Source organism: Leptopilina boulardi, unplaced genomic scaffold (genome assembly GCF_019393585.1).
Source record: "Leptopilina boulardi isolate dan_hultmark-lab unplaced genomic scaffold, ZJU_Lbou_2.1 LbouV2_121, whole genome shotgun sequence".
In the NCBI taxonomy this organism is placed as follows: domain Eukaryota; kingdom Metazoa; phylum Arthropoda; class Insecta; order Hymenoptera; family Figitidae; genus Leptopilina; species Leptopilina boulardi.
Genome location: NW_026137665.1, coordinates 292,395 through 314,739, shown reverse-complemented (window position 1 = coordinate 314,739; position 22,345 = coordinate 292,395). Strand labels below are relative to the sequence as shown.

At 28.2% G+C, this 22,345-nt stretch overlaps 2 protein-coding genes across 5 annotated transcripts in view; both read left to right on the top strand.

Annotated features, from left to right (window-relative positions):
• The window catches only part of LOC127285229 (neurocalcin homolog), a 229,210-nt gene that overhangs the window by 136,923 nt on the left and 69,942 nt on the right, over positions 1-22,345 (top strand). The window lies entirely within an intron of this gene.
• LOC127285211 (neuronal calcium sensor 2) overlaps positions 1-22,345 on the top strand; it is a 192,067-nt gene that overhangs the window by 136,670 nt on the left and 33,052 nt on the right. For all 3 annotated transcript variants that reach the window (XM_051311119.1, XM_051311101.1, XM_051311109.1), the window contains one exon: positions 20,351-20,494. In XM_051311119.1, the coding sequence (XP_051167076.1) occupies positions 20,351-20,494 (144 nt within the window). The remainder of the gene's footprint in view (positions 1-20,350; positions 20,495-22,345) is intronic.

Here is a 22,345-nt window from a genome sequence, read left to right as displayed (position 1 = left end):
TTAACTTATAGGGTCAAATAAATATTTTAGTCTAAATTTTTAAAATCATTCTATTAATTGTATTAGAAAATTTTTTAAATTAGAATATAGATTGTTTTTCATTTTTGTCCTTAATGCCAGAATGTATAAAATTTTATAATGAACATTAAGGCAATATTTCGATATTTTAAACTCAGGAGAAAAGTAACTGAAAATTTCTTTTATCCTCAAAAAAACCTTCACACGAACACAAAAAATAAAAAATAATTCGGTATCCATTTTTCCCCATCACATAACCTCAAAAAATCTTCAAGGGAACGAAAAAAAATTGAAAAAAACCATTTTACCCCAACACATCAGGGTTTTGACATAACCTCAAAAAAACCTTCACAGGAATACAAAAAAAATCGGAAAATAATTCAATCCTCGGATTCAAATCATGTTTATTATAAGTTTTTGGGGTCGCTAAAGCAAAATCCGTTGTCTATTTTACCCCATAACGTCAGGATTTTAGGTTATAGGGTAAAGAGGTTATGTGGATTCATCCAATTCAGTTTCCGCGACATTAAGAACTTATATTAAACGTGGTTTGAATCCCAGGGTTTGAAATCTATTTTTCATGTTCTTGCAAAGGTTTTTTTTTTGCGGTTATGTCAAAATCATGAAGTAATGGGGTAAAATGGACAGCGGATATGGATTCAGCGACTCCAAAAACGTATAATAAACATGGTTTGAATCCCAGGATTAGATTATTTTTCTATTTTTTGTCTTCCTGTTTACATTTTTTGAGGTTATGTCAAAATCCTGACGTGTTGGGGTAAAATGGACATAGGATTCGGTTTTAGTGACCGAAAAAACTTATAATAAACACCGTTTTGTATTCCAGGGTTGAAATGTTTTTTTTTTGGTGTTTCTGTAATACTTTTTTGAGGTTATGTTAAAATCCTGACATGATGGGGTAAAATGGACATCGGATTTAGTTTCAGCGGTCCTAAAAATGTATAATAATTACAGTCTATACCTTAGGGTTGAAATAATGGTTATTTTTCTACATTTGCTGTTCCTGCGAAACTGTTTTGAGGTTATGTCAAAATCCTAACGAGATGGTATTATTTTCCTACAATGAAATTCCTTTCCTTTTATAATATTCATAGAATAAAAAAAATTACTTTCTTTTGTTCCATCTACAAAATTCTCGGTGTATTTCAATTGAAAATTATAAACTCAATTTCCTTTTAAAAAAAAAATGATACAGTTTTCTACACTATAAAGATTTAGAAAGCTGTGCGATTATTAATATTCTTGTGTTCCACTTTTTTTTTTCTTTTTATTTATAAATGCGTCTTCCAAAAGGAACAATTCTCTTGCGATGATAATAATTAGTCATGTCTCTCTCTTCGTTATAAGTGGTATTAGTTTTTTCTTTAACTTTTTTTTTTTTCGTTTTTTTTTTTTTTTTTTTTTGCTCGAAAAGGATAAGTTTATATACGTGAATTCTGAACTCGTATATAAAGAAGAAACTAAAAGCTCTTGAATAGCAAGCAAAGCTTGTGAGTCGTGCTCTAGTTTTCGTATAATAGGAGCAAGGAAAGCATTTCAGGGGAGTAGAGCCATTTCCGTACACAATCTTGCTGGGTGAAAAAAAAGACAGAAATGAGTAAAAGGCCGAAGATATGTTAATTTGACAAACTGCCACACTTCATCATTATAAAGCCCTTGTTGACTATATACTATATAGAGGCATTATATGTGTATAAGTGTAATTTTATGTGCTGAATTTAAATTGCCTGATTTTTTTTAACTTTCTACCTTAACTTTCTATATAATAGATGGCATAAGTTTTAGGCATGCCTTTGAGCACAATGTAGGAAATTTTTTTTTTTTAAATTTCAATAATAAGAATTTAAATTACATTACTTGAAATAAAGAAAATTTTTAACATTTAAAAACAATTTTTTTTTTTTGAATTTCAATAAGAATTTAAATTACATTAATTAAAATAGAAAAAAAAATTTTAAATATTGAATTTCGTTTCACGTGAAAGAGAGAAATATTTCTTTCATTAAAAAATAGACAAACATACATAAATATATATATATATTCGTCATGTAAATTTTAGACGCTTGTTATATATACATTGCCATTAGTGCGTTGGAGTCCTATTATTTACACAACAGCCTCTGTAATGAAGGTGGTTACAATGTCGGTAACATTATTGTTCTGGTTTGAGAATAGTGCGGAATTTCTGTTTCAACGAATAGATCGATTCTTTCTTTCACACTCGACATTTTTAACGCTTTTGTTTTATTATTAGAGACGCATGAATATGCCCTATAAGACACTCATTAGTTCAAAATTACCAGTGGATCGAATTTTATTGAGGTCAAATTTCGATTTAACCCATTTTAGTTTCAAAAGTTCATTTTTTTTTGTTCAAATTCAAGTTTTATCAGTTTTGGTCTCTTTAAAAAAAAAAAAATTGACACAATATATTTTTTATACATTTGAGTCAAATTTTTAAAAATCTGCATGAAAATTTAACTTTCGACTTCGGGGGAAAAAGTTATGATTTTTAGGTTATAGGAACTTGTTTAATTGGCACACCATTTCTAACCTAACCTTACTTAATCTTATCTAACTATTCTTAACCTAATTTTTTCTTACCTAACCTTACCTCAACTAACCATTTCTAACCTATCCTAATCTAACTATTCCTAACTTAACCTTACCTAATCATTCCTAACCTAAGCTAACCTTACCTAACTATTCCTAACCTAACCTTAAAGCCAATCTTACCTAACCTTCTTTAACTTAATCATTTTTAACTTAAGCTAACCTTATCTAATCATTTCTAACATAACCTAACCTAACCATTCCTAACCCAACCTAACCTTATCTAACCAAATCTTACCTAAGCTTATTTAATCTAACCATTCCTAACCTTACCTAATCTAACCTTATCTAAATATTTCTTACCTAATCTAACCTAACTATTCCTATCCTAATCTAATCTAACCTTACCTAATTATTCCAATTCCAACCTTACCTAAACTAATCTTGAATTATCAAAAGAATATTTTCTTGAATAGAATTTCTGTTCAATTATTGAATTTATCCTGATTTTTATTATGAGAATTTTTATTTAACAAATTGAAAATTCCAAAAACTGCGCATAGAGAATTTTCCCAATGGGAAACTGCCACGAGTAACCATTGGCGTATTAATTGGCCCAATGATGGGAGCCAATGAAAAAACCATTGGCACCCAATAATGGACCATTATTGGTAAAGTCATGGGCTGTCCACGCCGATGCCAATGATTGGCAACCATCATTGGCAAATTATTGGTAACCAATAATTATCCAATATTAAAAATTTTAATAATAATTTAAAAAACCAATAATTAAAAAAAAATTTATTTTTATTATTTTTTAATAGTTATTATTATTATTATTTTTTTATTTTTAATAATTAAATTAAAATCAAAAAATGGTCATCAAAGTATTAGTGAAACCATTACTTCCAAAAAAGAGTTTGTCTCAAATCCAATAAATAGGAGAGACAACGAGCAGAAAAAAATTTTCGATCACTGCTTATACATCAATCTAATGGCACCTCAACTGCGAGAAACAGTTATGATGTTCGCCCTCCCTGTGGCGTTGAGCGAACTAAAGTCCAGAGTTGAGCCATCAGCGCAGCGCGGGAACATTTGAAAAATTTGATTTTATTAGATATTTTCTTTTATTTTAAATATGACAAATAATTAACTTAATAAATAATTAATGTCATAAATAATTATTAATAACATAATGTCATACTTAATAATTCGTTAATTATAAAATAAAATATCCAATAAAATCAAATTTTTCAAATGTTCCCGCGCTGCGCTGATGGCTCAGCTCTGGACTTTAGTTCGCTCAACGCCACAGGGAGGGCGAATATCATAACTATTTCTCGCAGTTGAGGTGCCATTAGATTGTTATATAAGCAGTGATCGAAAATTTTTTTTCTTGTCGAAATTTTTTTCTGCCCGATGTCTCTCCTATCGGCGTGGACAGCCCATGACTTTACCAATAATGGTCCATTATTGGGTGCCATTATTGAAATTATATTGGCATTCCTGGCTCCCATTATTGGGCCATTAATACGCCAATGGTATTTTTTCCATTGGGTTGTTATATAAAATGGATAATAATACTTAATTAAAACTTTTAAGAAAAGTTTTTTTCATGTCTTTTAATGTTATATATATATATATATATATATATATATACCGCGTCTTTTATTATTGTAACACGTACATAATGTCTTCAATAGAAGCACAATAGTTAGTGAAGTCGATCAATATAGTACGTTTCACTTCAACTTCTGTTGACCAATCCATTCTTCAACGGCTTATCGTTCTTTTCCCTTAGTCCCATTTCCTTTTTCTATCTATATACAGAAACTTTCTTTTCTCGCAGAGAAAAATATTTCGTCAGAGAGTATAAAAATGAGAAAGAGTCGACTTTTTATACATTAAATTGGAAATCGAATTCGCCAAAAAGCGTCAATCTCTCTATACATCTCTTTTGTCACTTTCCTTATACTATTTGGCTTTCCCCTATATATTCTCTTTTCAAATTCACAATTCGCATTCTAAAATAATTCTCAAATAGATTTATAGTAGAAATTTATCTATAATAAAAGATTTTTCAATTTTTCCTGAATATTATAATTGAAAATTAAAATTGAAATTTTTTTTTTTTTCATTTACATAAGAAATTGAACACATGTATATTTTTAAGTTTAAAACGTTTAAAAAGTTAATATTGTCAGTGGAAATGATCCTTTCGCCTTGTACCATTTTGTCATTGTTCAGGTTGTTTTATAATTTCCGTTTTCGAAGAAGGGCAATCCATCACAGTCCGGAAACTGCTGTCAAAATTTCTCTATACTGAAGGGTTCTCTCCCGATGTCAAGAAGATCATTTTTCACGCGGATCTTATTTTCAGCTATATATATATAGTGTATGTTTTAAAAAAGAAAATAAACCATTTTTTTCAATTATTTCCTTATCTCTACGGAAATTGACGAGATAAAATTTTCAATTTCACAATGAGAAAAATGAATACCTCAAAAATATAATTAGATGAAAATATTTACTACTAAATATTTCTATCTACTTAGAGGGAATATTTTTTCTAAAATAAAAGATATTTGAAACAACGCATGCGCAGAAATTTTAACTATCTACAACAGCCATGCGTCATCTATGACATAGTATCAAACATAACCTCAAAGTAAATATATGTTTTTTAATTTTCATATTTGAATGTTCATAAACGATTGTATTATTTCATATTTTTAATATTTTACTATTTTAATAAATTTATCTTTATTCACAAATTTTTTTTTTCTCCAAATTATTGACGATGTTTTAACTAAAATTTTCATTTAAAATTGTTTTTCAATTCATTCTCTTAAAATCCGTGAGTAAACTTTTCAATCAGTAGAAAAGTTTTATTGTTTATAGGATCTCGTTTCTTCTCGCCTTGATATACGTAAAATGAACTTGGGATAACATTGCAAAAAGATCTTCGCTGCTTTTCTAAATACTTTCTCTACGTATTTCCTTTAGTTGTTTTCAAGCTTCGTATGGCACACCTTTTAAATGTGATCCCTCTTCATAAATGAAAACTACTGTACTGACTAACGCTCACATAGATGGGATTTAAAAAAAAAAGAGTTGAACAAAGCATTTAAAAAACAGATTTAAAGTAAAAGTTCCTTTTTATTTGAATTGAAAAAATATATTTTCTAATAAAATTACTACTGTTTTAAATTTGTAACTGAAATATATGAAAAAAAACTTTAGTAAATAATAATTTTCGGAAATTGTGCAATATTTAAATTTATTGTATTGTAAACACAGCCTAAACAGTTAAATACACTTGGTTGGTTTCCATTGTCCCCACTTGCCATTTGTCATAATTTTCGTCAACTACCGCACCCTGATCTAGTAAAAATTCATGGAGCATTTACACCTTTGGTAAAAAAAAATTTTTATTTTTGCATTTTCCGAAATACACAAATCTGATTGGTTGTTCACAATCTGATTGATAATGGACAACCAATCAGATCTTTGCATTTCGAAAAATCTAAATAAAAAATTTTTTTACCAAAGGTGTAAATGCTCCATCAGTAACTTTATAGTATCTTTTAATTTTAACAATAAATTCATTAAATTTTTACTAAAGCAGGGTGCGGTAGTTGACGGGAATTATGACAAATGGAGAGTGGGGACAATGGAAACCAACCAATTTCCGAAAATTATTGTTGGACAAAATTTGAATCCTACCCAACTCTGCTCTTTGGACGAACATATTTTGAGATCCTGCTTCCCAACCCGGTTTGTTTACAAATTTCATATGGCGAATAAGATATTGTGTGACAGGAAATTATTAATTGACAACGCATGAAATATATATTTATCAAGTGGTGCAATGTTTAAATTTTGTTCATTTATAATTAAATTATTGATAATGATTTGAACCATAGAAATAATTAAAAATTTTCAAGTGTTGTAATAAAATTAATTTGAATACTTAAAAATTCAGTGAAGTGAAGAAATTTATTAATAAATTTGTCAATGAGAGAGTTTTAAAATACTTCCTTTGAGAATATTTTCTAAGGAAAATAAGAATATTGGGATGTCCCGTTATTGCGAAGCGCTCTCTGTTAAAAACTTTTTTAACTACACACTAATTTAACCCCTTGACAGTCCAGGGCCCATATGTGGCCAGAAAAAGTCGTGCCACCTTTGTGCAAGTGGCCATATATGGCCATCGCAAAAAAATAATACTAAATTTAATTTGATTCGCCTGAAATTTGTTACTCGGGAGTTTTTGGGGTCGCTGAATCCAAATTTGAAGTCAGATTTCAAAAAAACAAAATGGCGGACCCAAAATGGCGACCATGAAAACTTAAAATTTATCAGATTTACATGAAACTCGTTGCTCAGGGGTTTTCGGGGTCTCTGATTACGAATCTGAGGTCGGTTTTTCAAAATTCAAAATGGCGGATCCAATATGGCAACCCAATATGGCGGATAATTTAAAAATTAATGCGTTTTGACCACAAATTGTTACTCGGGGGTTTTCTTAGTCGCTGAATTCGAATTTGAGGTCAGTTTTTCAAAATTCAAAATGTCGGATCCAATATGGCGGACAAATTTTTTAAAAATCAATCCGATTTGTCTGAAATTTGTTACTCGGGGGTTTTTGGGATCGCTGAATTCGAATTTGAGGTCGGTTTTTTGAAATTCAAAATAGCGGATCCAATATGGCGGACAAATTTAAAAAAAATTTTTTTTTTTAATTTGTCCGCCATATTGGATCCGCCATTTTGAATTTTGAAAAACTGACCTCAAATTCGAATTCAGCGACCACAAAAACCCCTGAGTAACAAATTTCAAGCAAATCGGTTTGATTTTTTAAAAATTTGTCCGCCATATTGGATCCGCCATTTTGAATTTTGAAAAATTGACCTCAAATTCGAATTCAGCGACCCCAAAAACCCCCGAGTAACAAATTTCAGGCAAATTGGATTGATTTTTTAAAAATTTGTCCGCCATATTGGATCCGCCATTTTGAATTTTGAAAAACTGACCTCAAATTCGAATTCAGCGACCACAAAAACCTTAAATATGATGAAGTCATATATTTTTTTGGAAACTTTTTTTTCGGACCGTTTTAGGCCCACCAGCGATTTTTAACTGGACTGCGAAGGGGTTAAAAGTATCGAACTGATATAAAATTGTTACAAATTTTTATATCAATTTAATATTTTTGGTATCAATTTGATATTTTTAAATTAGTGTGTATTGAAAGTAGAATTTTTGTCCACTTTACACCAATCAGAGTAACTTTTAGGCATAGTGGCGAAAAATGATACTACTGCACGTTGGTTAAAATAATAAGCCACGCCCTTAACGGACATCCCAATATACTTGTAGAGCGTGCTGCAGTCGCCACCACGGGTCGCCATAACGATTAATCGTATAAGGTTATTCAAGTTGGGTGGGGGAAAGCCAAGATGGATGATGGCTGGTGCACAAGCATCCTATCAGCATTCATTCCCACGAGAAATTTCTCGTGGGAATGAATGCTGATAGGCTGATAGGTGCACCAGCCATCATCCATCTTGGCTTTCCCCCACCCAACTTGAATAACCTTATATTACTTAACCTCAAAGTGTAGTGTGTGCGCGAAAATTTTCGGATTATTTGGTGGATTTTACGTGTTTTTATTTTTTCAAAAATGAATCCAGTCATCGTGTAGTTAAGAAACAATGAACTCGAAGAATTAATACAAGTATTTAATTGTGAGTACATCAACTAATTATACATTTATTGATTTAAAAAAAATTTTATTTAAAGAGAATACTTATTTTTTAATCAACATATATTTTAATTAATACATATACTTTTGATTATTTTTTATATTTTTATCTAAATTTTTAAAAACAAGGGCTTGTTTTATTCAGTAAGACATTCTCAGACATTCTTACTTTTAATAAAATAAAAATATTGTAGAGAATGTCTTACTGAATAAAATAATCCCTTATTTATTAAAATTAGATAAAAATTGTGATTTTTGTTTGAGCTAAAAGAAAAAACATAAAAATGTTGAAAAAAATAATTATTTAAAAAAAGATTTTGAATTAACATCGTTTTTCTGCAAAATGCATAACAAGATCTTCTAAAATTGATTGCAATTAATTTTAATCATAATTTTGTTTGCGTTAAATAGTTAAAAAAAAATTTCTCAGTTTTGAGGTTATGTTAACATTTTTTCTTACCTCCATGAAGTTGGCATCGCGCTCAGCGTCGAAATTTTTTTTTTTTCACGGGACCAAAAATATCAAATCATTTTTAAAAAAGTTTTGGGTCAACATAATACCTTGAAAAGTATTTCTCAAGGCATTATTTGAATTGAAAATTAAAAAAAAATAATTTGAAATTTTTTGTCCTGTGAAAAACAATTTTCAACGCTGAGCGTCGATGCCAACTTCATGGAGGTTTTTTCTTAAAGTATATTCCCTATTAAGAAAATATTTTTGGCGCCTATTTAAAATTATTATGATAACAATTTTTAAAGAAATAATTTTTTTCCTGAAAATTATTTCTTGTAGTTTTTATTAATTAACAAATTATAAAAGAAATATTTTTTAAGGTAAAAAAATCTATTATTTTCCATGTTAAATAAAAATTGATTTCTAATCGTTGCTCATAAACGTTGCGTACTTCAGCATCGTATTTAAGTGACGAATATTCTTTTTTTGAGTGTGATGCCCCCTTCTTTAAAACCATAAATCAAGTTTTATTCTTATACCGTGAAAGTTATAAATAAATAAATTGTAATTCCTCTAAAAACTATATTAATAATTATTCTAACCACCATAAACATCTATTTCAATTTTTATTGATAATATAAAATTTTCATTGCATCATAAATTTGGTCTTTCGATAAATTTCTTAAAGACGAAAAATATCCCTCTTGGTATTTCATTACCTTTTATATATATAAACTATTATCATCATTACAACCCTGGGCTCCACTACGACTTAGTGGTTAAGTCTATGAAGCTCAACTCTAAATGAAGTAGCCACTATTAAAGTTTAATCCCGCAACTGTGATAAAATTAAACTGCCTAATGGAATCTTTTTACTAGAAAAAAAAAAAAAAAAATTAACGAGGCGACAAATTCAATTTCACAAAATCATCTTGCTTCGTCGATTACACTACTCGAAAAAAAGCATCTTTATAAATACGTGAAGCATACATATGTCATTAAAGTAAGATGGTCTTTTGATGGTTAAAGAGAGGGAAAAAGTGCGCCTGCAACCAGTTGCGTGTATATACCATGACGTTCATTTTCTCATCGTGAGCGCGTGCAACGAACGCGATAAAAACTTTTTGCCCCATTCTCCATTTTCCCTCGATCTAACTTAACTTAATCGAATTTGTTGATCTTCATATATAGCGTAGAAGACATTAATTTTCCATTATTCAACTACATTCTAGAAAGGATGTTTGCCAAATAATGAAGACGCATGAATATTTTTTAAACTTCGATTATTTATATATCAACCAAGTCGCATTTATTTTTTATACTGCTTGTGCAGAAATTGAAATACGAGACGCATAAACAATATACTTGAAAATTTAATTTTTATTTCATAGAATAGATAAAATTTTCTATTAGCCGAATTTTTTTTTCGACAGATGTTGTATTTGTTCGAATTTTCATTTAACACACGGACAAAAAAGAATTGTTGTGGTTACTAAAAATTAAGTCCACACAACAATTCTGGATTGTCAATATAGAACCAGCAGTTCTACTTGTTGCTGGGACAACAAAAATTGTTAAAATACGATTGTTATTGAAACTATTCGGATTGTTTGGTGAACAAACAGAATTGTTTGATGAACAAAGAAAATTGTTATGGAACAGTTGAAATAATAAAACTAAATCGTTAAATCGGCAAAACAGTTTGTTTTATTAATAAAGCTTTGATCCGTCTAATACAATTTGTTCAGTTTTTTCACCTTCTAAAATAATCAATAGCAGATTTCCGTAGGTCATATCACCAGTTTCATTTGCATTAAAATGTGTGGAACATGCAGCTTCTAAATCAAATTCTTTAATCTGAAATCAAAAAATTATTTTGAGTTGAAATTTGTTGTTAAATAATATTTAATATATTTTGTATTTTTAAGGTGAGATTATGTTTAATAGTAACCGAGTATAACTTACCGATAAACGATGAAATTGTCTTTTCATCCATTCACTACACTTGGAATAGATTTCTCACTTTAACCGGATTTATTATTTAACAGCACTTTGTCATTTAAAAAAAACTAATAATAAAAGCAAAAGTGGCACATGTGCCAGAAGCAAACGACGCGACGCAATCTGCACGCTAGTTTGCGAGAATTCAGGATGACCACGTGACATGGAACAATAAACCTGTCAGCTGAACAAATCCGGATTGTTCCATCAGCAATCGAGAGAGAGTTTGCTTCTGCAACTGTACGGAATTGCAAACTGAACAAAACTGACAACAAAATATTCCTATTTTTGTTAAAACAACTGTAAGGATTAAAATGAAAATGGCACAATATTAAATAAAAGTTCATTTATTTCCGTCGTTACAAATACGTGTTAATAAGTCGGAAGATCGCCGTAGACTGACTACAATCGGGAAGAACCAATTCGTCCTTCGTATTTGCCGAATATCGACAATGACGTATCTTACACATTCATTTGCTCGAATAAACATTTGGCAGAGACACTTCGGCACAAATTCAGTTCAGTTTGCAATTCCGTACAGTTGCAGAAGCAAACTCTTTGTCAAATACTGATGGAACAATCCGAATTTGTTCAGCTGACAGGATTATTGTTCCATGTCACGTGGTCATCTTGAATTCTCGCAAACTGGCGTGCAGATCGTCGCGTCGTTTGCTTCTGGCAGATGTGCCACTTTTGCTTTTATTATTAATTTTTTTTAAATGACAAAGTGCTGTTAAATAATAAATCCGGTTAAAGTAAGAAATCTATTCCAAATGTAGTGAATGGATATGAAGAGACAATTTCATCGTTTATCGGTAAGTTATTACTATTGAACATAATATTTAACAATTTAGTTTTGTTATTTCAACTGTTCCATAACAATTTTCTTTGTTCATCAAACAATTCTGCTTGTTCACCGAACAATTCGAATAGTTTTAATAACAATCCGATTTCAACAATTTTTTTTTCTCAAAAACAAATAGAACTGCTGGTTCTATATTGACAATCTGGAATTGTTGTGTAGACTTAATTTTTAGTAACCACAACAATTCTTTTTTCTCCGTGTAAATTTTCATTTACCAATTCAATATAATAATCGAAAATATTGAAAGTCATTTATATATGAGGCATTTCACATGAGAATACATGTCTCAGATTTTTCTCAAAATTCGGTAAATTGTAGTGATAGTGGTGCTAAATAAGTTTTACACATTTTGAATTTGAAATTTTTAATATTTTTCGAGATATTTACAATAACAAATTTGAGAAATATTTTTTTTAATTTACTTATAACTTTTTTCCTACTAAAAATAGAGAAAAATGTTGTAAATGTTTTTTACGCAGAAGACCTTAAACAATATAACAAAATATTAATAGTTAATAACAAAATTATTTTTTTAAAAAAATATTAATTTTTAAACAATTGGTTTAAAAAATAAAATTTATTTATAACTTTTAAACATGTTCTCCCTCATTTAGAAGCGCGAAAAAAATAATGAATATTGTTTAAGTCATAATAAATAGATGGTTAAATTTTTGAGATGGCATTATTTTTTGTTTTCAAGTTATTAATTAATTAACTAACAAAAGTTAATAAAAAATGAAATATTTTACGAACAAATAAAATTAGAGTAAATTGAAAAACACCATTAGAATGCTTATCAAAATCCGCATCCAACGACCCCTATATGAACTATTTCTAATAAACGGGTGTTAAATTAATAATTAATAATAAAATTTATTTAAATAATTAATAATATTTGAAGAAATGAAGATAAATCGTCAATTCTTTTTTTATTTGGAAGATCATCTAATTTTGTGTTAAATAAAACCAGTGTAAATAACATTTTTAACAAATCTAAATTATTAACAGATGATTATTGAAAATTGAGGTTTCAGCACCCTACGACACAAGTTGGAGGGGGCTGCCTACCTACTCGGCATGGTATTTTTCAGTCTTTTTCTAAATAACATTTTATAATTAATTTTTGATTCTTGGTAATACTTAATATTATTTTTTTGACACAGAATTAGATGATCTTTCAAATAAAAAAAGAATTGACGGTTTATCTTCATTTCCTTAACTGTTATTAATTATTTAAATAATTTTTATTATTAATTATTAATTTAACACCCGTTTATCCAAAATAGTTCATATAGGGCTCGTTGGATGCGGATTTTAATAAGCATTCTAATGGTGTTTTTAAAATTACTCGAATTTTATTTGTTCGTAAAATATTTCATTTTTTATTAACTTTTCTTAGTTAATTAATTAATATCTCGAAAACAAAATATAATGCCATCTCAAAAATTTAACCATCAATTTATTATGACTTAAACAATATTCATGATTTTTTTCGCGCTTCTAAATGAGGGAGAACATGTTTAAAAGTTATAAACAAATTTTATTTTTTAAAAAAATTGTTTGAAAATTAATATTTTTAAAAAAAAAATAATTTTTTTCTAAAAGTTTAAGATCTTCTGCGTAAAAAAACATTTACAACATTTTTCTCTATTTTTAGTAGGAAAAAAGTTATAAGTAAATTAAAAAAAATATTGCTCAAATTTGTTATTGTAAATATCTCGAAAAATATAAAAAATTTCAAATTCAAAATTTGTACACTTATTTAGCACCACTATCCCTACAATTTACCGAATTTTGAGAAAAATCCGATACATGACCCCGTATTCTCATATGAAATGCCTCATATGTCAATATTGTATATATACTTATATATAATTTAAGAAAATTATGTTTCACTATATATGTATATGAAATGATGATTCTTTTGTCAATAAAGTTGATGGCAAACAATGTATCAATTACGTAAAGAGCGAAACCTGATATATATGCTATATAGAAAAATAAAGAGAAAATTCGTCCTTTTGATTGATTGTTTGTTCTGAATGCACATTTTTGCATATGTCCTTGTTTCATTTCTGCTATTTTTATTTCTTTTTTCTATACTCTAAATCGCAAACTGTGATAGATGGATTTTGATTTATAGATTCCATATCGTGATTTATCTTCTCTTTTCCTCAAAACATAATTCTTTTTCTCATAACCGTTTTGTATATGGGTTCAATCACAAAGCGATTGATTGCAATAGTCAAAGCATAATTTTAATATTTCATAACTTTTTTTAAAAAATATTTTTAATTTTTAATAAATTAATCCTCGTTAATAACAATAAAAAATTTTTTGTTAACTCTCAACATTTTTTATTAGCAGAAATAAAATTTGTATTTCTAAAATATTTACTAAAAAAATTTTTTTTACTTTACTATAACTTTTCTTTAGCATAATTTTTATTTTCTAAATTTGTGTTTAAGTAAATTTAAATTAACCCAAATTTTTTATTTAAAAGAATTTGTATTTCACAAAATTATTCATTACCGAACTTTTTATTGTAAAAAATTCGAACAAATATAGATTCCGTAAAATCAAATTCTACACTAAAAAAAAAATTTATTTGATTCAAATATTCGGTTAGTTGATTATTATCAAATAAATGTTTACTTGAACCAAATAATTTTTATTTGAGCCAATTAAATAGTATTTGTTTCAAATAAAGAAATTGTTGATCAAAATACAATTTATTTAATTCAAATAAAAATTATTTAATTCAAGTAAATATTTATTTGATAATAATCAAGTAACCGATTATTTGAATCAAATAAATTTTTTTTTTCAATGTATTTAATGAAATTTTATCAAATAAAAATTCTAAAAAAATTAATTTTAGGCATTATTCATACGTCTCAAAATTTAAGTATAGTTCTTAGATAACAATATTATAACGTTCTATTTATATGAAAAGTATAAATTACTATACATTTAGTAACTACATTAATTATTTGATACTAATTAAATTAAATTACAATTTTTGTTTTAATTTTTACCTGAATATGAATGTTGAACGTGTGTTGAATGTTGGACAATCCACAGCATTAATTACCACTGATTGCAAATAGCTGAATATTCAATTTTCCAATGGCTCTTGAGCATGCATCATTAAATATGGGCTAGTGTCATCAATTCTGTTAGGAAAATCTGTTGCTCATTGATTGCACTCGCATTGAATTAAACAGCAAATTAAATTTGTTCACTCTATCTTTTTTTCATTTTTTTTTTTTTTGGTAGGGATCTAATTTAGTTTGTTTGAAATGTATATATGCGCGAGTTGATTGAATTCAATTTCTAGAAATCTATAGGCTAATTTTGTTTTTCTAACGGCATCCGTAGTATAATATTTTTCAATAAAATAAAAATATACAAAAAAATAAAGAATGAACCAATTTATTTGAATTAACAATATAATATTATAATTAATAAGAATAATGGTGACCGTAGTATAACCTCAAACTAAAATCGTAATTTTGGGGCGGATATAGATAACAGAGTTGTCTATATAATTTAATCTTTGCAATTGCATTAATATTTGAAATTAAATTTAGTTATATTTTTGTTGACGTTAAAAATCATTTTTTAGTTTGAGGTTATGTTACGCTCACACCATCCTCCTTAATTGTCTAGGAACGTAAAAAAAAAGAATCAAATGAAAGATTATAGAGGCAGGATTTTATTTTCTAGCAAAAATCGATTTCTTATGGATATATATATATATATATATATATATATATATAAAAGTGAATACTGGATTAAGTTTTTTTTTAATAATCCGCTTTGCCTTTCGTTCAATTGTTCCGTTTTATTATATTTTCTACTCATCGCTATCACACAAAAATCGGTGAAATTTCTCCGCTCTGTATATTGCAGAAGAAGAAAAAGAAAAACTTAAAATCTGCTTTGTCGTCACACAGATATATATATATATATATATGTGTACATATGTGGCATGAATGAATCGAGAAATCAATGCTCTTAACCTGAAATTTCAGCAACTGAAAAATGTTCCAGTTGTTATAAAGTGAACTGTCATCTTTCAAATATGTATATATATAGAGAGATAGAGATTGCGCGACATTTGCGTGAAATTACGATTTTTATTATAGTCGTCACGCCATTCTCAAATTTCAGAAATAATCAGATAAAAAATAACTGAGACGACTTGAGTTAAAGCTTTTATATTATGCATTAAAATACTTTTGGTAACAATTTGAATTGTCACTGAGATTGAAAAACAAATATCGCTATTAAATTTTTTTTTTATAGACACTTATTAAAATTCTTTATAAGTTGTAACAATTAGTAATTTTGTTCATTTTTTTTCCTCGATATTTTTTTTATTTCTTTTTTTGCATTACTTATTCGACTACAAAATGCGAGTGAAAACATATTTATTGGTCTTTTTTATAAAAAAAAAAAAAAAATTATGTTGAAAATTTCAGTTATGTAAGAAAATAATTATTTTAAGATACGGTGAGAAAATGTAAGGTTATGTATATGTTGTATATGCCTACACTTTTTTGTCCTTTTCTAACTCATGTGTTGTCATGGCAACACGTGCGTTAGAAAAGGACAAAAAAGTGTAGGCATATTTGGCCACGAGTTTACTTGTGTGAATTGACAGCGTACAACAGCGCCATTACCATAAACTACAAAAAAGCGTTAAAAATTTGAAAACAACAAATTATAAAATTCTTTAGTTGATATAAATAAATCGAAATTCAACATTAAATTCTCAAGCATATATTTTTGCATAAATAAATTTTATTTGAACAACAAAATTTATAACTAATCTATCAAATGCATAGATATGTGGTTTTAGATGAAATTTACAATATTGGTTCAATCATCATCAAAAATGTATTCATATTTACAATGATGAAGTAAAATTGTCCATGAAAATTGTAATTTATGATGAGATGAAATTCAGCATGAAAATACAATATAGTGAATTCGCGGCAATATTGGTAGAATCTCCTTATATTCCAGATAATATAATTTTTATAAAATGTAGACATATATATATGAATGAAGTTATATTGATAATAATAATACTGTAGAATATGAATATGTATATGGTATACATTAGAGGTTTATCTGTATGTCTAAAGGTGCATACATACTATATATAAAGGGTAAGAAGTTGGTAGAGAATAGGATGCGAGAAAGTGGCGGTTCTCAAGCATGAGACTGAAGCTCAAACTCCCGTATCTCGACCATACATATATAAAAGAGATGGCTTTTCAACGTGGCATCGTCTATGCAGATGAGAATTTGCTCATGGCCATTTTCAGGAATAACGTTAGTGCACTCGTATATGTAAATATTCAAATACGCGGTCTCAACACACCCCATATACACATTCCAGTTGGTGTGTATACTCGATTCTCGCCTTCCTCACAGCCAAGTCACTTGTCCAGGTCACATCATTAAAACGCGCTTTACCCTTAGTTTTAGGTACCGTTCATTTTTACATTTATTTTTCACCTAGTGCAACTAAATGTATACAGAATTTACTCTCTTTGGCTTTGAAAAAAAAAAATGGTAAATTAACATACAAGGCAAAATGATTACAGAAAAATAACGATGGACCGTATATTTTTCCTAAAATTGCACTTTTTCTGCGAAAATATCAATTTGATTTTAAAATTTGTATTGCAAAAGTTTTTATATCCAAAAGTGGTATCAACTTCATCCGTATTATTTGGATTATTTTTCGATATTAATTTCCAACTCTGCCGTGCAAAACTGAAATACTGTAATTTGTTTTTTTATTTAGGTTATGCTTCCCATTAAATTTTTTCTTTTATATTTTGGAAGTTTCAATTTATGGAAAATTTCATCCATGGAAGGTAGAATTAATTATTTCTATCGAATTGAAATCAAATTTTTTATAATTTTGATTTTCCCTTCATTTCTAAAAATAACACAGGCCAACACTGATTTTGGTGCGGCAAATGTCAGACCTGTTTTTGATATGTTTTTTCAAGCTTAACACAAATCCGTAAACGAAAAGTTCCTATCAGCTCTAGTTTTTGAGAAAAACGGGTTTTAAATGTTCAAAAATCGCGCTTTTGGCTAACTTTGAGTACCTCTAGCACTGAAATAAAAGGTCGTAGAACCTTCCACTTGGGCTTAAATTGAGGCTTAATGTTTCAACTAATATCCCCAAAAATGACCTATGTTGCACCATAATCTTAAAGTCATTTGTTATTATTTTTGATTCGTAAATATTAATTTTGTAAAAGTTTGAGCGCGTACCTCTAGCAAAGAAAAAAGGATCATAGAACCATTTATTTGAACTTAAAATAAAGTTTGAACTTTAGATTACAAGCCCTAAAAATTATATTATTCACTAATAACCTCAAAATTGTTGGTAACTAGTATTTAACTACAGAACTTATTTGTGACCGTCCACGACAAAACAAGGCTTAGCTCCCAAAAAATCAATTTTGAGTTTTTGATGCTAATCGATAGATTTTAAGTTGCTCTTTCACATGCAAAAGTCAGAAATTGTTTATGTCAATTACTTTTGACACTATAACGTTCTAAAGACGGGCATGTCAAGCGTGTTCCTGGTTTCTGCTTCTACTTCAATCACTTGCCCTGTGAAATTTACTTTTGGGAACTAAGCCTTGTTTTGTCGTGAACGGTCACATTTGATAATATTTGAATAACTCTAGTCAATAAAATCAAAGGTCAACCTTCTTGTTGAGCTTCAATTCAATTTATCCCTTGACTGTAGTTCATAAAAATTACATTGCTGCACCTTAACCTCAAGGACTAGATGTACGCGCTCAAACTTTTACAAAATTAATATTTAGGAATCAAAAATGGATAACAAATGACTTTGAGGTTATGGTGCAAGATAGGTCATTTTTGGGAATAACAGTTAAAACATTAAGCTTCAAATTAAGCCCAAGTGGAAGGTTCTACGACCTTTTGTTTCAGTGTTAGAGGTACTGAAAGTTAGCCAAGAACGCGATTTTTGAACATTTTAAACCCGTTTTTCTCAAAAACTAGAGCTGATAGGCAATTTTCGTTTACAGATTCGTGTTCGTCATGAAAAAACCTATCAGAAACAGATCTAACATTTGCCGCATCAAAAAAGTTTGCTAATTTTGTTGGCCTGGGTAATAAATATAATGCAGATCAAGGGGACGCATGATTATGTTCTAAAAATCATTAGTTAGAATTTTCATTTTATGAAATTTCATTTGTCATAATTATTTTTAATTCGAATTTTTATTTTGTTATAATTAGTATTTTACAGAATTCTGCAAAGAAATTTTACTCAATAAAAATTTTTTAAAATGCGCCTAAAATGAAAATTCAAGCAAATAAAAATTCGAACAAATAAAAATTCTGCGAAGTAAATTTTTGATTATATAAAAATTTTGTAATACAGAAAATCGTTTTGATGAAAATTCTGCAAAATACTAATTCGAATAAATAAAAATTCGGCTCAAAAATAATTATGACAAATGAAATTCCATAAAATGAAAATTCTAACTAATGATTGTTAGAACATATAATCATGCGTCACAGATCAAGTTAATATCACATATGGGTATCAAAACTTAGCAATTCAAATTGATACCTCCAAAAAAAAAACTCTGATCTTCTTAAAAATAGAAAAATTAACATTAAAATTGTTTCCTCTCAATATACTGAGTATTTAATAGAATTTACATGAAATTTTCAAAGAGGTTACTTTCCGTAGATCTTTGTATGTATATATGCATCATCATTTTTACTAGAAAGAAAATCTTTTAATGCCTCTTGAAATACATAAATTAATTTGTATGTTGTATATATATATAGGGTTTTAATGAATGTAGGTCACAAGCATTATATAAACGAACTCAGTGCACAAAATAACAAATAGAATAAAATTACCAAGAATGAAGAAGAAAATAAATAAAATACAATACAAAGCAAAAAAGAATTCCCTTGTGAATTTTTCTGGCGCGATTATATATATATATATATATATATATATATATATATATATAGATACGTTCTAAATAGATAAAATACAAAATATACAAATGTGTTTGTTAATGCTTGCGGGGTAATTTATTTTATACGATTTTGCGCCAAATATACAATAACCATGCGCACTCAATTCATTATTATTGTTATTATAAAATCAGTAATTTAAATGCATTACTATTCTGCGAAAAAAAAAGTATATAAAGTTTACTTGAATTTCTGCCAGTCGACAGCAATTCAAACTCAAATGACGACTTTTATTGAGAGGAGGTGAAATTGAGATCTCTTCAAACTTTAAATAGGTTCTGTTCCCTTGAGTTTTATCCTTTGAAAATTTTCTCTTGGGGTGAAAAAAATCGCATTATATTCGAAATGGCAAGAAAAATTAAAAGACCTCTCTCTCTCTCTCTCTCTCTCTCTCAGTTTTTTCTATTCATTTAAAATCATCAGTCGTCATTCAATTTTTTTTTTATGTCAGTAAATATTATGTTATAATATAATTAGAGAGAAAAAATGAAGAAAATTTTTGCAAATATAAAATTTAGAATTTCTTTTTTTGTAATTAAGATTGAAATGTAATTGATTTTTTTGAATTATGTTGTAATTTTTTTGTTTCTCTTCTATTTTACAGCAAGACTGTCCAAATGGTAGGCTTACACCTGCTAAATTCGTTGATATGTACAAAATGTTTTTCCCATCGGGGAATGCCGAAGAATTTTGTGACCATGTTTTCCGTACATTTGACATGGACAAAAATGGCTACATCGACTTTAAGGTAAGTTTCTTTAATTTATGTATTGAACATTTTTATTGGTTACACTATTATATAATTATAAAATTAATTGTTGACTTTAAAGAGACGCAGACAATGAATTTCATAGTAATGAAATGAATTCCATTTTACTGAAACAGCATATGTGACCTAAAATCAAATTCCGAACAATCGTAATATTTTAATTACATATCAAACTTTCCTCTGTATAGCCATAACCTATAATTGCCGTAATAATTGTTTCTTATCTTTATACTAAAACAAACTTTTTTATTCTATATAATATTTTCCATAATTTATTATAATATTTTAATAAATATTATTATTAATATTTAATATTATTGATAACATAATATAAATTATTAATTTATATATATATATATATATATTATAAATAATACTATATTTATTATTTACCACTAAAATAGTATTTATCCGAATTTTCGTTTGTCTGAAATTTTTTTAATATAATTATTATTTAACTTGTATTTCTGTATTTCTCTATATAAGTATATAACCTAACATAAACCTAATGAGTAATTTAAAAACTAGGAGTAAAATGGTGAACGTACAATTGGGGTTGTTTTCCATTCTCCCCACTTGCCATTTGTCATAATTCTCGTCAACTACCGCACCCTGCTCTAGTAAAAATTTAGTGACTTTATTATTAAAATTAAAAGTTACTATAAAGTTACTAAATTTTTACTAGAGCAGGGTGCGGAAGTTGAGAATTATGACAAATGGCGATTTTGGCAAGTGGGGACAACGGAAACTAACCTAGATTCATGAAATTTGTTCGCGTACGAGGTGCATGAGATAGAAAAGGACTGCCTTAGGACTGCTTCCACAATGGAAAGTTGTCATTGTTACCATTTGTCATAATTCTTGACTACCGCACCCTGCTGTAGTGAAAATTTAGTGACTTTATAGTAATTTTTAATTTTAACTATAAAGTCACTAACACTGAAAACTAAAAGGCATTAAAATAAGCTGCAACGCTTATTTTAATACCTTATAATTTTCTGTGAAATTAACACTCGAGCAGGGTGCGGTAGTTGAGAATAATGACAAATGTTAAGTGGGGACAATGACAACTTTTCTCGTTCATTTTTCTGAAACGTGACTCAACTGTTTAATGTGAATAATAATTAAATTTCAATTTTTTTTTGTAAAATAATAGTTTATTGTGATTTTTTTTTGTGTACGTTTAACACTTGACTGTTTCATTTCATGTATTTTTTTAAATAATGAATAATATTAACTAGTTAAAATTGTAGGACTAGTGGAACGCGTGAAATAAATTCTTTGTCGACAGTTGGCAGTAGATGCGTGCGCATCTTCTTAACCTTAGGGTACGGTCACAGCTCAGCTATCTAAGTAGGATCGTCATGGTAACGTATATGAGTAGAGAAATGAAGAATGTTATTTCTCTCACTCTTATAGGTCACCATGACGACGATATTTAGATAGTTGAGTTGTGTACGTACCTTTAAGGTGCAGTCTCATTGTCCCCACTCGCCAAAATCCACATTCGCCATTTATCATAATTCTCGTCAACTACCGCACCCTGCTCTAGTAAAAAATTTAGTAATTTTTAATTTTAACAATAAAGTTACTAAATTCTTACTAGAGCAGGGTGCGGTAGTTGACGAGAATTATGACAAATGGCGAGTGGAGATTTCGACAAGTGGTGACAATGGAATTTTTTTCTGTGAAGTATTTCTTAAAGTTTTTGAATATAAATCATGTTTTAGAATTATTTAATTTTACTCTTCATTAATGTTATAATTATATCGTTGTTAGAGAAATTATCCTATTTCTTTGTGAAAAATTGATAAGATTATTCAAGTATAC